Consider the following 17,550-nt stretch of genomic DNA (forward strand, 5'->3'; position numbering starts at 1 on the left):
CAGACGCAGCTACAAAGCTTCGTTCGCTCGCACGTGAACTTACTCGTCTCCATAACATGGATGCGAATCTACGGCTACGTCTTCCGTCAGGACTATCTAGAGATGAGGAGACACTTCTGTGCCGCTTGTGGCTTGGCGTGGCCTTCGCGAATGCTAACTCATTTCGGATCGGAATGGCCAGCAACCCTACATTAAGTGGCCTACATGCGATAACTGTAGGTGCGAGCAAACAATCGCTCACCTTCTCTGTGAGTGTCACCGCTTCAGTGCGCCCAGAAAAGAACTTTCAAGAGTGTTAGATAGTTTTGAAAAAGGCCCTTTTGTCGGAGGAAGGGGTCCTGGGACACTGGCCGAGACCGTCCTCAGCACAGGAAGCTTTGAAACCGTTGTTGCGCTTCTTGCGGAGAACTAGTCTTAGAGCATACTTTACGATGTCCCGTATTGTCCTTTCCTTTTTGCTGTTTCTTTTTTTCACTTCCTTGCTTTTTTTTAATATCTCTTTTGTGTAAGTTTTTATTCCCCTTACCCCCTTTCTCTAGCACAGGGTAGTCAACCGGTCCGACAACTGGATAACCTCCCTGTCTTTCCGTCTATTCCTCCTTCATTCCTTCCTTGCTTACCTACTAGTACTGCTGTCCTGATTCAGCTCTGCGCCAGCAGGAAGCGCCACCAACCCGGCCGCTCAGGTTTACGCCTCCACCAACCCGGTAATCCGCAAACGATACCGGAATACTGGACACGCTAAAGCTCTGCGCTTTACGTTTGCGGAAACGTAAGCAATCTTCAAAGATGCATATTACAGCTGTGTCTGTGAAAATACTGGAAATGCTGGGTTATCGGCGGCGTGGTGCGGACGCAAACATACATGATACCTCTGAATGGCTATGCGAGGATCCCGAAGTGCGAGGTGGACATTTAGTCAACTTGTGCTACATGGCACAAGATCTCAGCGCTGTCGGCTGCAACATGTATCGCAAGTGAGTCAACTTCTACGGAAAATCAGTTCAGCGGAATTATCCAAGGCGAAGGAAGTTTTGTGAAGCGGAATAATTATCCCCCGCCTGATCGTAGCGTGAAGTTAGAAAGGAAACCCATACGGGGATCCTCGGAAAGAAATCTTCTAAAGGGAAGAAAAATTCTTGCTCCGGTTATCTGGGGGGAGGGGGGGGGGGACTCGGGACCAGCGCCTTCCGAGGCGGTCGCTCTACCGTCTGAGCTGACTAGAGGGTTAGCAAATTGAAGAGTGAGGCTTAGTTGGCGGACAACTCCAAACGCAGCTAAGGACTGTCAATAGGACAAATCAGTACTGAGGAAATCCTCAAGGTGAAGGAAGATTCACGAAGGGGAAAAATTGTCATCTGCCTGAGAGCTGAGTAAAGCTATTAGGACATACCGCACCTTTCTTTTTTTTGTTTGCTTTACAAATAGAAAGCTTGAACTATTAGCTTTTTTTATGAAACTTATCCACGTGCCGGATTTCTGCTCGAGCGATTTGCCATATTTCGTGCCCCAGTGCGTTCAGTTGTCTGATGTGGCTTTACTCGTCGAGCTGATAGGCTTTTGTTTATCTCATATGGTAAAGCGACGGGCTCGGAAAAGCGCTGGTTGCAGTTTCGGTTCTCAAAGTAGAGCGAATTCTTTCAATTGCGAAGCTTTCTTCGTGTTACTTCAATAACGATGACACTCATTTCCTTTCATGGGCGAACGTTGTAATCGTCAAACCTGTCGCTAAGAAAATATGACTACAAACACTACACCCTTACTTTATTGATTAGATGAATAAACGCTGTAAGGGAAGCACCGTAGTGCAGAGTGCTTAGGGACGTAAGAGGAAGTTCTAGCTCGGGCCCAAGTAAGATGCTGCCTATTCAAACACATGTAAACTGCAGAAATGCTTTTCGGAAATACTGCTGCGCCGAGTTTAGTAAAATGTGTTGCATTTGCAAGAGAAATGCAAATTTTAGGTCTGTTGGAAAATAATGTTGATTTATTCTCAGAATATGTACAGGAAAATTGCCAAAAGCGTCTAGTTCGAAAAAAAAAAGAAGCCGCTGAAGCACTCAAGCACGAAGTTTACAAATCTGTAACTCTCCACCAAGAACAGATATCGCAGCTATGTCAACTTCTTTCGTTTGAACACTAATGGAGACACACTGATTTATTAGTTTATATCTTTCGTGAATATGTAACACTGTTTGCTAGGCTTTTGAAAAATTCTTGCTCACATATTTGTGGTGTCTTCAAAAGCCTTGTACGTTAATCAATGCTTCCGCCTTCGACATACTATTAGAAGGTTTTACAGTTTTCTGGTATTTTTATTGCTGAGTTACACAATTGTAAAACTGATAGCTTCCTTTTTTCATAACTTGCAATTCTCAAAATTTTTTATAGGCGCACCGATAGCCTAAATTAGAAATCCGCTTCCAGCAGTCACTACATTATAACTTTTCCTTTTAAATGCAACGCACCTAATTAAATTTAGTGCAGTAAGGTTGCCGGAAAATACAATTTCTCCTTTCCTATGTATTTACGTAGGAGACCCCGAACGAAAGCTTCCTCGTTAAGAATCTAAAAGGGACAATACAGGCAAATCGTAAGTCATGCTAAAGCGATAGGTTAGTGCTTGAGAGCGTCTAAGGCGTCAATATAATCGCGAACAGGCCTTTAATAATCGAGAAATTGAGGTAAACGCAGAACACAATTAAAAGCTTCCCCGGAACAATCAAATACTAGCCCGATGACAAACGCACGCCTCATTATAATTCTGTCACTAGTATTGAACCACTCGTGAAAAAAAGATAATTTTATTGCACTGTAAGACGGTACAAAATGCTACTTGCCCAGTTATTGACTCATTGATGTTACCTTGAACGCCACGGCCGGTCGAAAGGTTTTGTTTCCTCCTCTCTGCGCCGTCCGCACTTCCGCGTTTCAATAGTTTCGTTATCACATAGTGCAAAGCTAGTTTTGCTGGCTCGCTAAACTCACACAAATTGCAAATACCAGAGAATGCCATGTCTATGTGATGTTGCGGGATTCCCGAACGGTCCACACCACTTGAGAAAGAGCCGCTGCAGCGGCGAATCCAAAGCTCTGTCTTGGCTCGGTTTCTCCATGGCCGAGCGTTCATGCTTTGCGCAGAAAACCATAGCGCCGTAGGTCTAGCGCCGTTTAATGCACTGACGGCAGTAAAAGGTGCTGATAACGTATGCCACGTCACCACTCTGTGCTCGGGGGCGGGCGATTTGAATTACGCTAAAGATATGCGGAGCCTTCAGAAACAATTTTCTAGTAAACTACGCCTTTTCCAGGCACGAAACAAGCTCTGCGAGAGTTTTGCAATGGAATTTTAACAGTAAACGTCGACTTAGTATTTGCCTTTAGTGTCCCTTTAATCTTGGTTGGACAGGAACTCCAGTGGCTACTCACATCTCCGACGGTGTGATTATAATAAAATTCATGGCCGTTGTAGTAGCCGAAGAAGGAGTCGAAGCCACGCCATGTGGGAGTGTACTCGAGGCTCTTGTATCCCAGGTGCCACTGCGCCACATTCAGCATGATTACTTAGTAAAATAAAAAAAAAGACCAAACATGGGGCAAAATGGGGAGTCAACAATGGCTTCCCTTCAACGAGTTCGTTACTATTTGCTGTAACTTACAGTCTAATTTACTGACAGGACATACAAAAAATAGGCGATACAGCACATGTCGAGTTGGGTCCTCCAAGTTCTATTTAACCTGCACGCTACATTAAAGAGGGGAGATGGGCTAGTAAGGGTACTAGATATTTTACCCTGGTTATGACAGACGATATCACATCAGAGTAAAGTTTGTGCAAAGCAAAACAACAACTATATCGGTCAGCAAAAGCTACGTTGCTCTATCCGAACTTTTACAGACTTGCTCTCCCTCCCCTGCCTCTATCTCATCTTTCTATTACCTCTCTCCCGTCCCCAGAGTCGGGTAGGCAACCAGACGCATTTCTGGTTAACATCCCTGCCGTCTCTCTTTATTTTATCCTCCTCCTCCTCCCCCTTACAGACTTGCTGCCCATTTGGTGGCATTGCGGCTTTGAAACGAACACTGACGATCCGTGCGCTTATTACGATAACTTGCGCCCGAAAGCCTAGATCAGCCGACGGCTTGACGTAAATAAAGGGGGGGGGGGGGCGAGGGTGCAACACGTAATCTTCCAAGTGGGCTGTTAGGCAAAAGAACATCAGCATAGACGCCAATAAGTCACATACTGTGTTCGAATTGTGGTCTTGAGAACGCAAAGCACCACGCCATGGCTAAAATATATCACGTAGCTGAACTCCCAACTGGCGTTTTTGTAGAAATGACGCTTCTTTGCATGAAGTTCCTTGATCGTGATCGTTGCCATGATTACCTTGATGTTCTAGTAGTGATCGCGTTGCGCCAGCAAATGATATGTACCTACAAAAATAGCGAATATTTGACGCCTCCATTGAAACCGTGTAATACGGTAGTTCTTGTAGCCGATGCGGCTATTGCTATCGCTCTTATCCCGGTCCGCTGAAGCTGAGCCGGCTTGCGCTCTGTGTGCTCTACTAGTGCTGTAGCGCAATGGTAACGTGTGGCTCTATTCAAGCCGTGAAGCATCGGTTGAAATAATTGTATTTGAACCCGATGTTTGAGTTCACGCTGTGCTCATTCTGCCTACATTGCGCCGCCGTAATCCTTGCGTTGCAGACATGCGCGGCTTGCATGCATTCTCAATACCAAGCAATATGTACAGTCGTGAGCAAAAGTAGAGAGACCACGGGTCCAGGAGCGGGAGCAGCTGGGGGGCCGCTACGCGGCGCTGCTATCTCGTGCCGCCCGCTCGCTTCGAGAGTTCCCCGAGTGACGACGAACATCACCCTCGCTCTCGCGCGGATGCTTATCAAGTTTGATAAATTTGTAGTGCACTGTTCGGTTGCTGTGCTGCTGACAGTCGCGGTGAAGGGGATCGCGCATCGCAAAGCGTCTCAAGTGTTTGAAGGAAAGTAGGCCGAACTGCTTCCCTTCAACTCCGTTTTCGGTGCAGCTTGACGGTTACGCATCGATGCCGTGCCTATATCAGCATGCCGTTAGAAGGCACGCGCGGCTTCCACTCGGCTGCCGAATCATTAGGTGGAGACGAATACATCGAAGCGTAAAATGCAAGGCACTGTGGATCCTTGCTTCAAACACCCCCCTAAAACAAGTATAAAAATGTTTGGCACTCACAGGCTCTTGATTGCCGTGAGAAATAAACAATCTGAACGTAACAGTCCACTAATACATAGTCAAGGTGCCATTAACGGCGATTACGCCAGCAGCTCGGCGCGGCATCGAATCATACAGTCATGACACAACGCCGGGGCGAGCACGAAGAGCCTGCCATTCTTGTTTTGCAGCTGTGCACACTTGATCAGCTGTAGCCGTGCGGAGATCCCGTACCGGAAATTGCTTCTTGATCAGCCCCCACATGTTTTAGATGTCGTTCAGATCTGCACCTACTGGTGGCCACCCCAGCGGTGTATTTGTAATAGAACTCCGTGTTCTACGAGCTGCTGGTGTTATTGCCGTTAATGGCAACTTTCCTAACTATTAGTTGAATGTTACGTACAGATTGTTCATTTCCTACGGCAATAAAAGGCCTGCGAGTGCCAATCATTTTAAATACTTATTTGAAGGGGATGTTGGAAGCGAGCATCCACAGTGCCTGGCACATTACGCCTCGGTGTATTCGTCTCTACTCAATGATTCGGGAGTCGACTGGAAGCCGCGCGCGCCTTCCAACAGCATGCCGATACAGGCACGCCATCGACGCGCAACCGTCAAGGCGCGCCCAAAACGGAGGAGGAGGGAAGCAGCCCGCGCTAGAGACTTTAGGTGCTTTGCGATACGCGCTCCCCTTCGCCGCGACCGTCAGCAGCAGAGCAACCGAACGGTGCACTAGAAATTTATCAAGCGTGACAAGCACCCGCGCGAGAGCGGCGGTGAAGTTTGTCGTCACTGGGGGCGCTGTCGAAGCGAGCGCGCGGCGCTAGAGTCTACGCGGCGCTAGCAGCGCCGCGTAGCGGGCCCGCAGCTGCTCCCGCTCTGGGCATCGTGGTCTCTCCACATTTGGTCACCACTGTACATGCTGCTCGTCCACTTCAGCGTTTCGCTTTCCGAAAGTATTGTACAGCTGCGCACCTCCTGTCTCCTGCTCAAGATCAGAGTCGATCCCATAACGCTGACGTAAGACATGAGCAAAGTGAAATGTAGGTTTGAAAATGTTCATGTGCGCTGAGCCTGCACCGTCGACATTTTTGTACATGGGAAATTTGTGCTTTAGTTATTCTTAGTTTATGTGAACGAATGTAAACCGAAAATAAATCTATAGTTTTGGTACCAGCGGAGATACACATGTGAGACAAACAGAACACACACAGAGTGAAAAGTGTTATGCATTCAACATAGAGAAAGGCTTGCTGATGTTTCCCGACCTAAAAGGCTAGTAAAACTCTTGCTTGTCCTAGTTGGTTCATGTTTGTAGTAGTAAAGGCAAGGCGCAGAAGACCAGGACTGAAGAAGAAGAACACAAACGACAGGACCGGCACCTGTCGGTCAAATTTCAAAAGGCAATTTTTTCCGTGTCGGTGTTGTTTCAGCGTGTGTGCGATGTGCGTGCGTGCGTGTCTTGCCTGCCAAATGCGCCTTTTTTTGCGGGCTTAATGGTACTGATAGCACTACTTTCGGCGTCCTCGTGTTTATTGCTTCCGATATTAGCACGTTAGCGTTAACGGATGCTCACAAGAACGCCGAAATTTCAAGTAGGGCAATGTTGCGTCACTTATACATGCTGCAACTTCGAAATCTCACCTTTCCCACCATGTGAGTACTGTATCCTTGTCGCTTCAACCACTGCGGTAGAAATTCGAACGTCAGTGGTACGGCAACCTTCGGGGCCATCGTGAGCACGTCGTAGCCAAGGTCTGGTGTGGCGCCGAGAAACGTCCCACAGAGAAAACACATGTTAGACCAAGTTCCCTGCAGCACATACATTTTGGCGAAGGTCTAATCACAGTTAGATTTCTTTATAGAGGTACACTTTCTGAAAGTTTAAGCCCAACCAACGCATTTTCCTATGGATGTTTTTTTTACATATCATCACGAGTTTGGTTGCTGTCAACTTCATTCTTCCGAACCAAGTATGACAGCGGTCGAGTAAGTTGGATGGCCGAACTTTGGTAACCGCGTTCATATCGAGTAACCTCCATATGAATCGCCCGCGCCGAAGCGGGAGCTGACGTAAACTCCATATGACGATCTTCTGTACTGCTTTTTGCGATCAGCCAGTGCAGACGTCAAACGAGAGGTACCATACTTCAACGTAGGTGACGCCACCTTGACTTTTCTTTATTTTCGTCCTTTTCTCGCATACAAAAGCTGTTCTCACTACAAATGACGAATCCATAATTTCAGAAGCCTAGTTTTTTATTGTAGCTTGATTTAGCACTTTCCTTTAGGGTTCTTCTAAATGCATGCAATTACCATGAAATGTTTGGAAGGTATTTCGCTTACGCAGGCAGCTAACGCTGTATTGCGTAGTTGGCGCTGTGAACAAGTGTAAGTGCGTAGTAGTCCACGTCAGTAAACATTCCTGATTTCAATATTTCTTTACTCTTCCAGCGCCAACTTACTGCGGAATTTGAACTCGACATATGGACGTCTATTGCAAAACTATGCAGAGACGCCGATGCGAGAAGAATGATTAAAACACGCCATGACGTAACACGTACCTTGAAACATTAACCAGAGCAATGATTTGCTGAGCAAGAACACTGCTGAATTAGGAAAGGCGTTTAGGCATGCTTTTTAGGCGTCACTAGGTCAAGAAGCAGGTGGTACATTTCAACGCTCCTCCTTACCCTATCCTATTTCCGGAAATTTAGCGTATTTTAATACATCCTTTCCATTCTCCCGGGGGCAGTGTGGGGGCGAGTGGGGAGGGGGATCCGGTGACAAATTTCATTCACTTCCGCTCGCTTCATGTGTGATGCTTCTGGCTTGAATTATGAATGACAGCCCAATGGCCTCTCAAAAAAGAAATCTCTTGGCACATAAATGAAGATGTTAGAAATGTAGCACATTTACTACAGGAGATTTTAATTACTTCTTTATTTGACTCTTCTCAGGCACTTTGTGGGAGGTGGGTTCCTGTCTCGCCTCATTTGTGGCCTCTTCTCATAAAAAGAAATGCGTGACAGACGGTCGAATCAAACGTCTGAGATACAGTACAGCAGGCCAGGATAGCTATTAGCAATAACTACACTTTATATATGCCCAACGTGCACATTTTAGAACTATATCATGTTAATTAACATTTGAGTGCATGGTAACCGTTCGGAATGAACTTTTTGCTTTTGTGCGTAATTTTGTATACTTTCTTTGGAATACTGGCGTCTTGGCCGTGCATGCCAAACCACCACTCTGTACCTCCGCATACTGTGCAGGTAGATGAGCATGATGAAATCGAACGGATAAAACAAAAAAGAAATTTATTTCCGTAAATGAAATCACTTCTATTGGCAGGTAGTGAATTCTATGAGCGTCAAGGAGAAATTCGACGAGAAATATCCCACGTCCCAGAAAAAAAGAAGGGAATCTGCGTTACAGCAGTCGAGGAACACATGTTCAATACTTCCCCCTTTCCTGCAGGTGAAACAATTGGTTCCCCATTGCATAAAAATTATTCTTTCCTCCATCGAAGGCTTGCCTATCAGGGTTTGAGTATGCAGTTAAATAAATTACGTTGGAAGCCGTATTAAGATTACGGTCAGCGTAACGGCGAGTAGCATTGAAGAAATGCAGCGACGCACCACCTTGCCACCGCCTGAGAGGCCTCATGTATTAGGCCTGTTTCACATATTGCGACTGGAGCGAACAAAATCGGTGTAGTCGCACGCGTTCATAGGCGATTTTCAGAGGGCACATTTCACACGATTGCGATTCAGAGATGCGGCTGGTGAAACGCCCAGGATTGCTTGCTGCCAGGTTTTGGGATTCACGCCGCATAATCTTTCCAAAAGTAGTGAGAAAATCCTGCGCGTTATGATAACGTCAGCCTGTCTTCAATATGAGCAAATAATGCGCGTGTGTTGTAATTTAGGAACGTTTGGAAGTTTAAATTTATTTTGAAGTGCGCAACTGCGGTTCTTGAAGCTCAGTGTGAAGAGACATGGCGGATTTTCACAGCTGTTCGCCGCTCGACTTTCAACGCTATGTTGTTTCACGTGCCTTCCACGTCGATGTCTTTCTGCCTGCGCTACAAGAAATAACAAAATGACCTATCAAAATGCCTATATAGCCATTCTCATCCCACAAGCACCATTCGGAATCCGGCTGCAGCGAAGTTGTCGTGTCCGCGCACTGGGATCCTCGGGCTACTCGTGCTTAGCGTCACGTTCTGAAAAAAATGATTTGCGTATAATTCTCGTAATTACACACAAGCGGTGCCTGCTCGTAGCCTTATTCTCGAACCAAATGCAGCAGCTGGCACCAACCCGAAAGCCCACGTCTGTCCCTGAAGGAAACCGCAAATGATGTCTTTGTGATAACTGAGCGTGGAGAGAAATTTGTGTTTGGCACTTCAATCTTACGGCTAGCCTCGTTCAGCCATGGCGCCGCGCGTGCTGTAATTATGAACAATAGTGCACTGTGAATATTTTGAAAGGCGTAAAAGCCGGCAGCACAGTTTTTTTGGAGCTGCAGCCACTTCTGTGCATAGCATCCTAACGCTCTAACAGACATAGGCGTCGCCTGCTTTCGCGTCCTGTGTCTCCCACTCTTGGTCTACTGTGAACCGTGAAGCTTAAATCAATATGCTGACAATACGTAGTGCGGCTTCGTACCCCCACGGCAAACATTAAATACGTTGTTAGGAGTATATTTGTGTGTTTAATAGCAAAATATAGCGCTAGAATGTTTGTATTCCTAGTGGCAAGGGGCGTAAAGCATGTAGAAGCTGCCGGATCTATCGGCCCATCTCGTTTACGTAGTGCCTGTGCCTCAGCAATGCTTCACGACTCACTGCTTCACCTGCGGCAGGACTCATCTTAACGTGAGGCTCAAAACGCCAGATTACCAAGAAACCTGCGCAATCGAAGCAGATGTCATGGTTCCTTCGCTTGAAATCAAAGCAAGCATCCTAATCTGTTAAGCTAGTCATGTACTTTACTTTTATTGGAAGAATGTTAGAGCATGCTAATAGGAGCCATTTCAAACTACATTAATCGACCGAAATAAAGTGCACCGAAAGGCTCAAGGTACAATCTAGTTCGGTATTCCCGAACAGACGTTGTTAGCGAAATTTTGCGTGTTCAAATTGCCTGGATCAAGCTAATGCTCAAAACGGGGTAAACTGATTACTTTTCCGGCTGTTGAAAAGCGAGAAATAGCATAAGACATATTGTTCTGCGGGAAAGCGTTAAGCCTTAGCAATGCCTGTGAGCTTTTATATGTGCTTTCTTGATAAACAACAATGGAATAAAACTGTTTACCTTAGCAAATTTCATAATCTAGACACTGTGAAATTTTCGAGGTGACGACAACAGATCGGAAAGCACCGCCTCATCCAAGGCCATGCTGTGACACGTTCATTGCACTTAAGCCTTTGACCCAGCATAGCTTCGTGCGAGATTTGTGAAGACAAGGTCACCACCGCACAACTGCGGCTTGAAATAAATAGGCCGTCCTGACCCAGTTAATTTATGCACAAGGGCTACACGTCCGTTCTGCGTCATGAATATGCAGATTGGCTAGCCTCCACAGCTTTGTTCCCTTTCAATGTGAGTGCACAGCCTTGTCCCACGTATGAATGGGTCGATCGTTTCTCGGACCTTGGCACCGACTGCCGTGAATAGTCGCTGGAACATACTATTTTTCAGCATTGCCGCGCAAACCTCACGTAACCAACCTCAAAGCGGTGCGTGATGCGTAATGTCTGACAGCTTTACGCGGTCGCCGCTGAGATTCAACGCGTTGTATCAACACGTAGTCCCTTGATGTGGCCGCAAAACGGCCCGGCCACGACTAAGTGCAGTAATGTGCAGCGATAGAGTGTCGACGATGACACAAATTGTTCGTCGCGTCCTTCTACTACGCAGGTCAACCATTCTTACCATCGTCGGCCACCTCAGGCTATGGGGCATTTGGAAACGGCCCGTAGGTTATGTAAACTTTTCCCAGCGTTATCAGCAGCGTTCTAACGAGGAATGTCTCGGGATGGAGCCAAAGTTTTGACAAGGGGGCTTGTTTTCATCAAGGCAGCATCACTCACATGGCCATGCGTGCTACTGGGCTAGTTGGTTCATGATTGCCAAAAGGGAGCAAAATCTCAGCGGTACCTCGACATCCCTTTTCGCGAGGAAGACATTGAGATATGGCTGTCTAAGGCGTATGAAAATTAGAACTTGCATGGTTGCTGTTTTTTTTTCTCTGTGTGTGAACCAGCATACTTCCAAAGTTTACTTCAGTGTGGGTTTCTCGCAATGCCGTCGGTTGCAAGCTGGCGCCTGTCCTGGTCTTTCTCGTCCGTTTCTTATTTCGCCCTATTCTTAAGCTTAGACCCCCTTTGGGGTAGGAGAGTGTGGACTATAGTATGCGCAGTGCCAGGGAAAGTAGCCTTGCCGGGACGAAGACATTTCGCGTTGACGAAACGTTGGCTCTAGCCTGCCATACTCCTTGTTCAACGACTGCTGGTCAAATAAATAGCCTATCTTGCTGGGGACGTCCGCGTTGCTTGGACTATGTCGGCATGGTGCTCAATCAGAAGTGGGTAAACATTGCCTAGCTAATACTACAAGCACCGTCAAGCTGGCTTTAAATATGCTCTGATTTTGTTCGGTTTCTTAGCTCTTTCGTTCACTTATGCATTTCTTTCGTTCATTTACTCGCTCACTTAAGTACACGTTGATCGCAGACCTACATGGTCGTCACCGGCATGTTCTGCGCATACACTGCGAACTGGCAGAAGTAGCGCGTAGCGCATATCTTAAGTTTGTTGTAGACGTCGATTGTAGGGTGAACTTGTCGCCCATTTTGTACAAACTGTATCAAGCACACGTTTGATGCACTGTGCTATGTAAGTCGTGAGTTTAAACCCTGGCGAAGTGAAGGCTTTGTTTGCTTAAAGCGGCGCTTTCTTTGCCTATTTCCTAGACCTTTCCCTGCTGCTGCTGCTGCTGGCTGCTGCCACTATCGCGGTCGTGCACGCTGCGTAGGAGGCTGGTTGATAACGTGTATAATATACATGGTAGGGACGCGGGAGAGGCGTCTGTGAGCCCTTTCAAGCGAGAACTTCCTGGATCTCGGCACAATGCCCCCTGGACGCCTCTAGTCGTTGTCAGAATGCCCTCTGAAACTCCCGATGATGATGATGATTTATTGGTATCCCCTTTGAAACAGGGCGGTGGCAAATAGTCACCTAGCCTACTTGATTTATTCAGGCGTGCTATACATGTCTTCAAGCGAAGCTTGTATTCGCTCACAAGTTTCGGAGGCGATATGGTCACGCAAAACCTCAGCGGCTCCCAGAGCAGAGAAGCTGCGGGGAAGGTTGCTTTGATGAGTTGAGAGCTGCGCCAGCGCCGGAGCGGGAGTCATTAGCAAGGATTGCAGCTGCATAGGCGCGCGCTCATGCCACGCGTGCCAATCAATCAGAGACGTTTCGCTTCCGCCGTTGAGGAAAAGGGCAGGAAAGGGTTTCGCGCGCGCTGGGGCGGCTTCGTTTCCGTTCAGTTAATTGTCGGAAAGCAGATGGGAGGGCCTCGCGTTGTACGCTCCCCCGCGGAACTGGCAGCCTGGGACGAGTGGCGATAGGAACTCGCCCGGGAAAGGGCTCGCAGTCGGTGCGCCGATCCAGCCACGTTTGCGAGAGCAACAGCGTCTTTAGTGTGACCGATAGTTCGACGCAATGCCACCGAAGCTTGGCACCAACCAGCCCATCTAATAAATAGTAATGTAGTAAACACTGATCTGTTTACTATATTACTACTTTCGCTAAAGAGCTGGTGTTGTGAAAGGTGCAATGGTTAGCAAAAAGATTCATCACGTTGGGCTAACAATTTTATGAGTTACAAAAAAATTAGGTATTCCGCTGGACACAATTACACGACCTCACACGGAGATGACCAACATTACAACAGTTCATCACGGCGCATTAGATCGCATCGGATTTGAAGCAGAGCACTATTCGCGAGGAAACACTATAAACCATCTTTTCGTAGGCGCCGCCATATTGTGAACGCAGTGGCGCCGCCTATGAGTAGCGCCATACTGGCTTGGGTGAAAGCGGTCTTTTGCATGGCAGTTATACGCTCTGCGGCAGGTTCTGGCGTTTGTTTTTGCGGTCGTGCGGTCTGTTAAGTACGACGTGCGTCTTCTACGTGGTAAACGGTTCTGTGAGACGTGCTGAAGTGGTTTACGGCGTCATGGCCGGATTTTCTGCTGGCGTTGAGGTGGACGGAACACGCAGCGGGAGTGTGCGGGCATATTTGAGCCTAAAATCAGCCTCGGAGATCAATTTTGTATTTCTGAATGTTCCAATCATTAATGTGACCTTATTGCAGTATTATCCCCTAGTTCCAATCTGCGATTTAGGAGCGATGAAACATACGCGACAACCGTAACAGCGTGGGTAGCGTTCTGCTACGATAGGAGCTGTGCTGTTATACTCTGTGCACCAGTCTAAACCACGCTCTCATATGTACTAGCTTAGCGCGCATGCTACTTGCAGTTATGTTTTATTGATGAGCCCATACCTAAATCATAAAATAGCGCGATGAGGCTCTTGGAAAATAATATTCCTATTTAGAACTTATGAAGTAGCTACCATATATATTGTGTGAAGTTTCTATGGCTTTCCGTATGAAACTTCTGGCGACATCCCAGTGCTAAATATGTTGACACTATCTCGGCATAACTTAGCATGCATAACCAGGAAGCGAAAAGAAACTGCAAAAATTTGAGCAAGTTCCGCACCTATTATTGTTCGTGGAGAGGAGCGAACAGCGTGCCAATTCAAAAATTTTCTTATTAAAATGTCATCGCCTGCACTTTTATAAATAATTGCATCAGTGACGTAATGCATGCATAAGTTTCATGAACTGGAATTTGGCTACGAGAGAAGGCAGTGGCGCCGGAATTGCCCGTGAGAAGTTGACGTCACAGCCATTTATGAATAAAATTACAATCTGAGGTTTTACACGCCATGCGACCGGCATTCGATCCCGGGCCCTCGGGATTGGCCGCACTACGCCAAAGCAACCACGCCGCCATAGCGGCCGTCACTGGCGATTGGTTCTGGACCGCATTTCGGCCTCGGCTTCACGAGCAATGTGAATGAGCCTTGCATATGTTTGCATACCGGTACGCGCTGGGTAGATCGACGTGAAGAACGCCGAGCGGGAAGGCGTGCACACTGGAGTCGTGTAGTGGCGCTGCAGGATGACGCCCATCGCGGCCAGGGCGTCTATGTTTGGTGTCGGGATCTGGCGGGAGCCGTGGAAACCGACGTCGTTCCAGCCCTGCGCGTCAGAAGAGCGAAGCAAATTTTTCGGTGACACAGACTTTTCCGACGACCATGATACGTGTGTCGGGCGACTCCTAGATTGAACAAGTTCACCAAAATTTATATGGATTACGTGTTACACTCGTGAACAACCAGTATGCAAGGTAAGCAGAATATGTGGTACGTGGTTCGTTCGTTTCGAAAACTTTATTGGCAACAAGCATCAAAAGGTCGCTAAGCGACCAGAAGCCTACATGCCCTAGCGGCTTCGTCAGCCCGCTCGTCGACCCAGTGTTGTTAGTCTGGATCCGAGCTGAGCAGAGCAGCATCTTTGGTATTTAAAATCGCTAACCCTCGTGGCGGTGGGTTGGCCGGGCAGGCCCATATAGCATGATTGATGTCCGCTTGTCTGTCGTGGCACGAGGGGCAGACTTCAGAGCATTCGGCAAGATAAATTATGGTATATAGTTTTAAGTTGGCGAAGGTGCACGTTTACAGTCTCCGCCACGTGTTCTTGTGCTTTACTTAAAGATTTGCCGCCTGCAGGGTATAGCTTCCTGCTCAGGCGTTAGTGGGTGGTGGGAAAGAAACCATCGATTCTTCACCGATGCCAGGTCATCGTGGACAAAAGCGCGGTCGGTAAAATCTCGTGCGAAGGAGTGAGCCACTTCTTTTTACTTTGTTTATTGAGTCATATTACCACCCGATTCGTGGCCTATCCCCCTCAGTGGGTTTGAGCCATTAACTGAGGCTTCATCATCATCATCACTTCGTTCCCGTGCAATGCAGAATGCGCTGGCGCCCAGATAATCATGACGGGGCGCCGATATGAGTTTGGTTTCAGCCTCTGGGGAGATACGCCCTTTAGGAAAATTACGAACAACTGACTTGGAGTCGCTGATTATAATGCAGCTGGAAGAGGCGATGGCCAGGGATATGGCTGCTTCCTCCATACGCTCAGTGCTGTGGATTTGAACCGTGCCTCCGAATGTGATACCAGCTATTTAGTCTACCACGGCCACGGCATGGGCACTGCGGGCTTTATATGGCGATGCGTCTACTTCGACTACATCTGCGTTACTACGATATTGCTTGTAGAGTGCTTGGGCTCTGGCTAGCCGGCGCTTCTCATCGTGAGTGGGGTGCATATTTCACGGAAAGGGGAGCGCATGGATGTCGCTCCAGTATAGAGGGTGTATACTGACTTCGGGGGACATCATTGTCTCATACTGTATTCCAGCTTTTCGCAAGATGATTCTACGTGCAGCGTATCGTGAGAGGCACTCGTATTGGTTTAGGAGGTGAGCCAGGACACTGAGTGTGTTGTGCACCCCCAAACCAATGAGTTTCTCGGTTGATGTATATAAAGGAAGGATAAGGGCAGGCTTGTACACTTTCCGTATAATACAATGTACCTTGTTCTTTTACACATGTAGTAGGTTCATTAAATTATGGAGTTTTACGTGTCAAAACCACTTTCTGATTATGAGGCACGCCGTAGTGGAGGGCTCCGGATATTTCGACCACCGGGGTTCCTTAACGTGCACCTAAATCTAAGTGCACGGGTGTTTTCGCATTTCGCCTCCATCGAAATGCGGCTGACGTGGCCGGGATTTGATCCCGCGACCTCGTGCTCAGCAGCCCAGTACCATAGCCACTGAGCAACCAGGGCGGGTATAGTAGGTTAAAATGAGGCGCTGTGTATAATGTACGTCTTATAATAAAGGCATGTACCAGCCTATTGAGCTCAGCCTCCTGTAGCCCTGAATGGTTATTCGAAATTCCGTGCAGCAAACGAAGTATTTGCTGTACCTGTGTGTGGAGTGTGTTTATGGTCTTATACTCGAGAAATGGCACCAACCCAGACAAGCTACGATTGCGAAGACTTATACCCGATGCACACATTGCCAGGAGTCATGCAGAGCAGACTTGCAGCACCTCATTTGGAGCTGTGCAGCTTTTTCACAAGGGAGATCCAACATTCAGCATTTACTACACGGAGACATTAGAACACTAGGAATCGCAATACAAACTAACCCCGAAACACAGAAAGCCATTGCGACATATGGCAGACAAAGTGGCCTGTTTCGAGTTGTGTAGAAGGGGTCGATCAGCCCATGTGAGAGCGGCGGAACTGAACATGCACCTGAGCCGGAAGATCCAAGACTGAGATCTAGAAATGCTTCAGCCAACAGTCTGGGAACCCACATTCCCTTCCCTCATAATCTCCATCAGCGGCCTAGAGCCGTCCCCTTCCTTAAAATAAAGGCTTTGTTGATGTTTTCAGTACTTAATCCCTTGTCTTGAACTAAGTAACCCAGAATACCGATGCTTATAAATTGTGGGATTGGTCATGCTTCCGCCAATATTCTGATTTGGGGGAGCACTGCGCCTTCTCTCTCTGGATGGGACCGCGTAGCAGGAGAAGCTCGGACTTTTGCGAGGAACACGTAAGTCTGCACATTTGCGCGTAAACCTGCGTCCGTATGACTGCTTCTTGCAAGGTTTCTTCTACTTGGGCGTCATTCCCTCTGTTTATCCAGAAGGTAATGTCGTCCGCGTCGAGATACTCGTGAAGATCGGGGATACGGTCAAGTATCTCGGGAAACAGGGATATGGCGACATTGAACAGGAAAGGAGACAAAACCGACGCTTGGGGTGGGCTGCCGCTTCCTAATCTCATGGTGTCGGATCTATGGTCGCCAAGATGGAGTTCTGCTTCTCTAGTGGGGAGAAAGGCATGAATGTACCTGTACGCCTACACTCCTACGCATAAGCTTTGAAGCCGAATGAGAATTCGGGAGTGTTTGACTCGAGGCCAACAATTGCGTTGCTTCTGCCCCTGGTGACAGTGTCGAAAATTTTATGCTGGATTTACAACATAATGTCCTGTGTGGATAGTGCCTGTCGAAAGCCAGTCATGTTGGCAGGGAAGAGATTGTTACCTTTGATGTGTTTCTGCATTCGGTTAAGGATAACGTGTTCCATTACCTTCCCTGTACATG

General features: G+C 47.5%; 1 protein-coding gene across 2 annotated transcripts in view; it reads right to left on the bottom strand.

The window, feature by feature from the left end:
- LOC139048074 (arylsulfatase B-like) overlaps positions 1-17,550 on the bottom strand; it is a 105,825-nt gene that overhangs the window by 63,365 nt on the left and 24,910 nt on the right. For both annotated transcript variants that reach the window (XM_070522471.1, XM_070522472.1), the window contains exons 3-5: positions 14,402-14,561; positions 6,856-6,968; positions 3,430-3,540 (exon numbers count right to left, since the gene is read on the bottom strand). In XM_070522471.1, coding sequence (XP_070378572.1) covers positions 3,430-3,540; positions 6,856-6,968; positions 14,402-14,561 — 384 coding nt within the window. The remainder of the gene's footprint in view (positions 1-3,429; positions 3,541-6,855; positions 6,969-14,401; positions 14,562-17,550) is intronic.

Source organism: Dermacentor albipictus, chromosome 7 (genome assembly GCF_038994185.2).
Source record: "Dermacentor albipictus isolate Rhodes 1998 colony chromosome 7, USDA_Dalb.pri_finalv2, whole genome shotgun sequence".
Lineage (NCBI taxonomy): Eukaryota > Metazoa > Arthropoda > Arachnida > Ixodida > Ixodidae > Dermacentor > Dermacentor albipictus.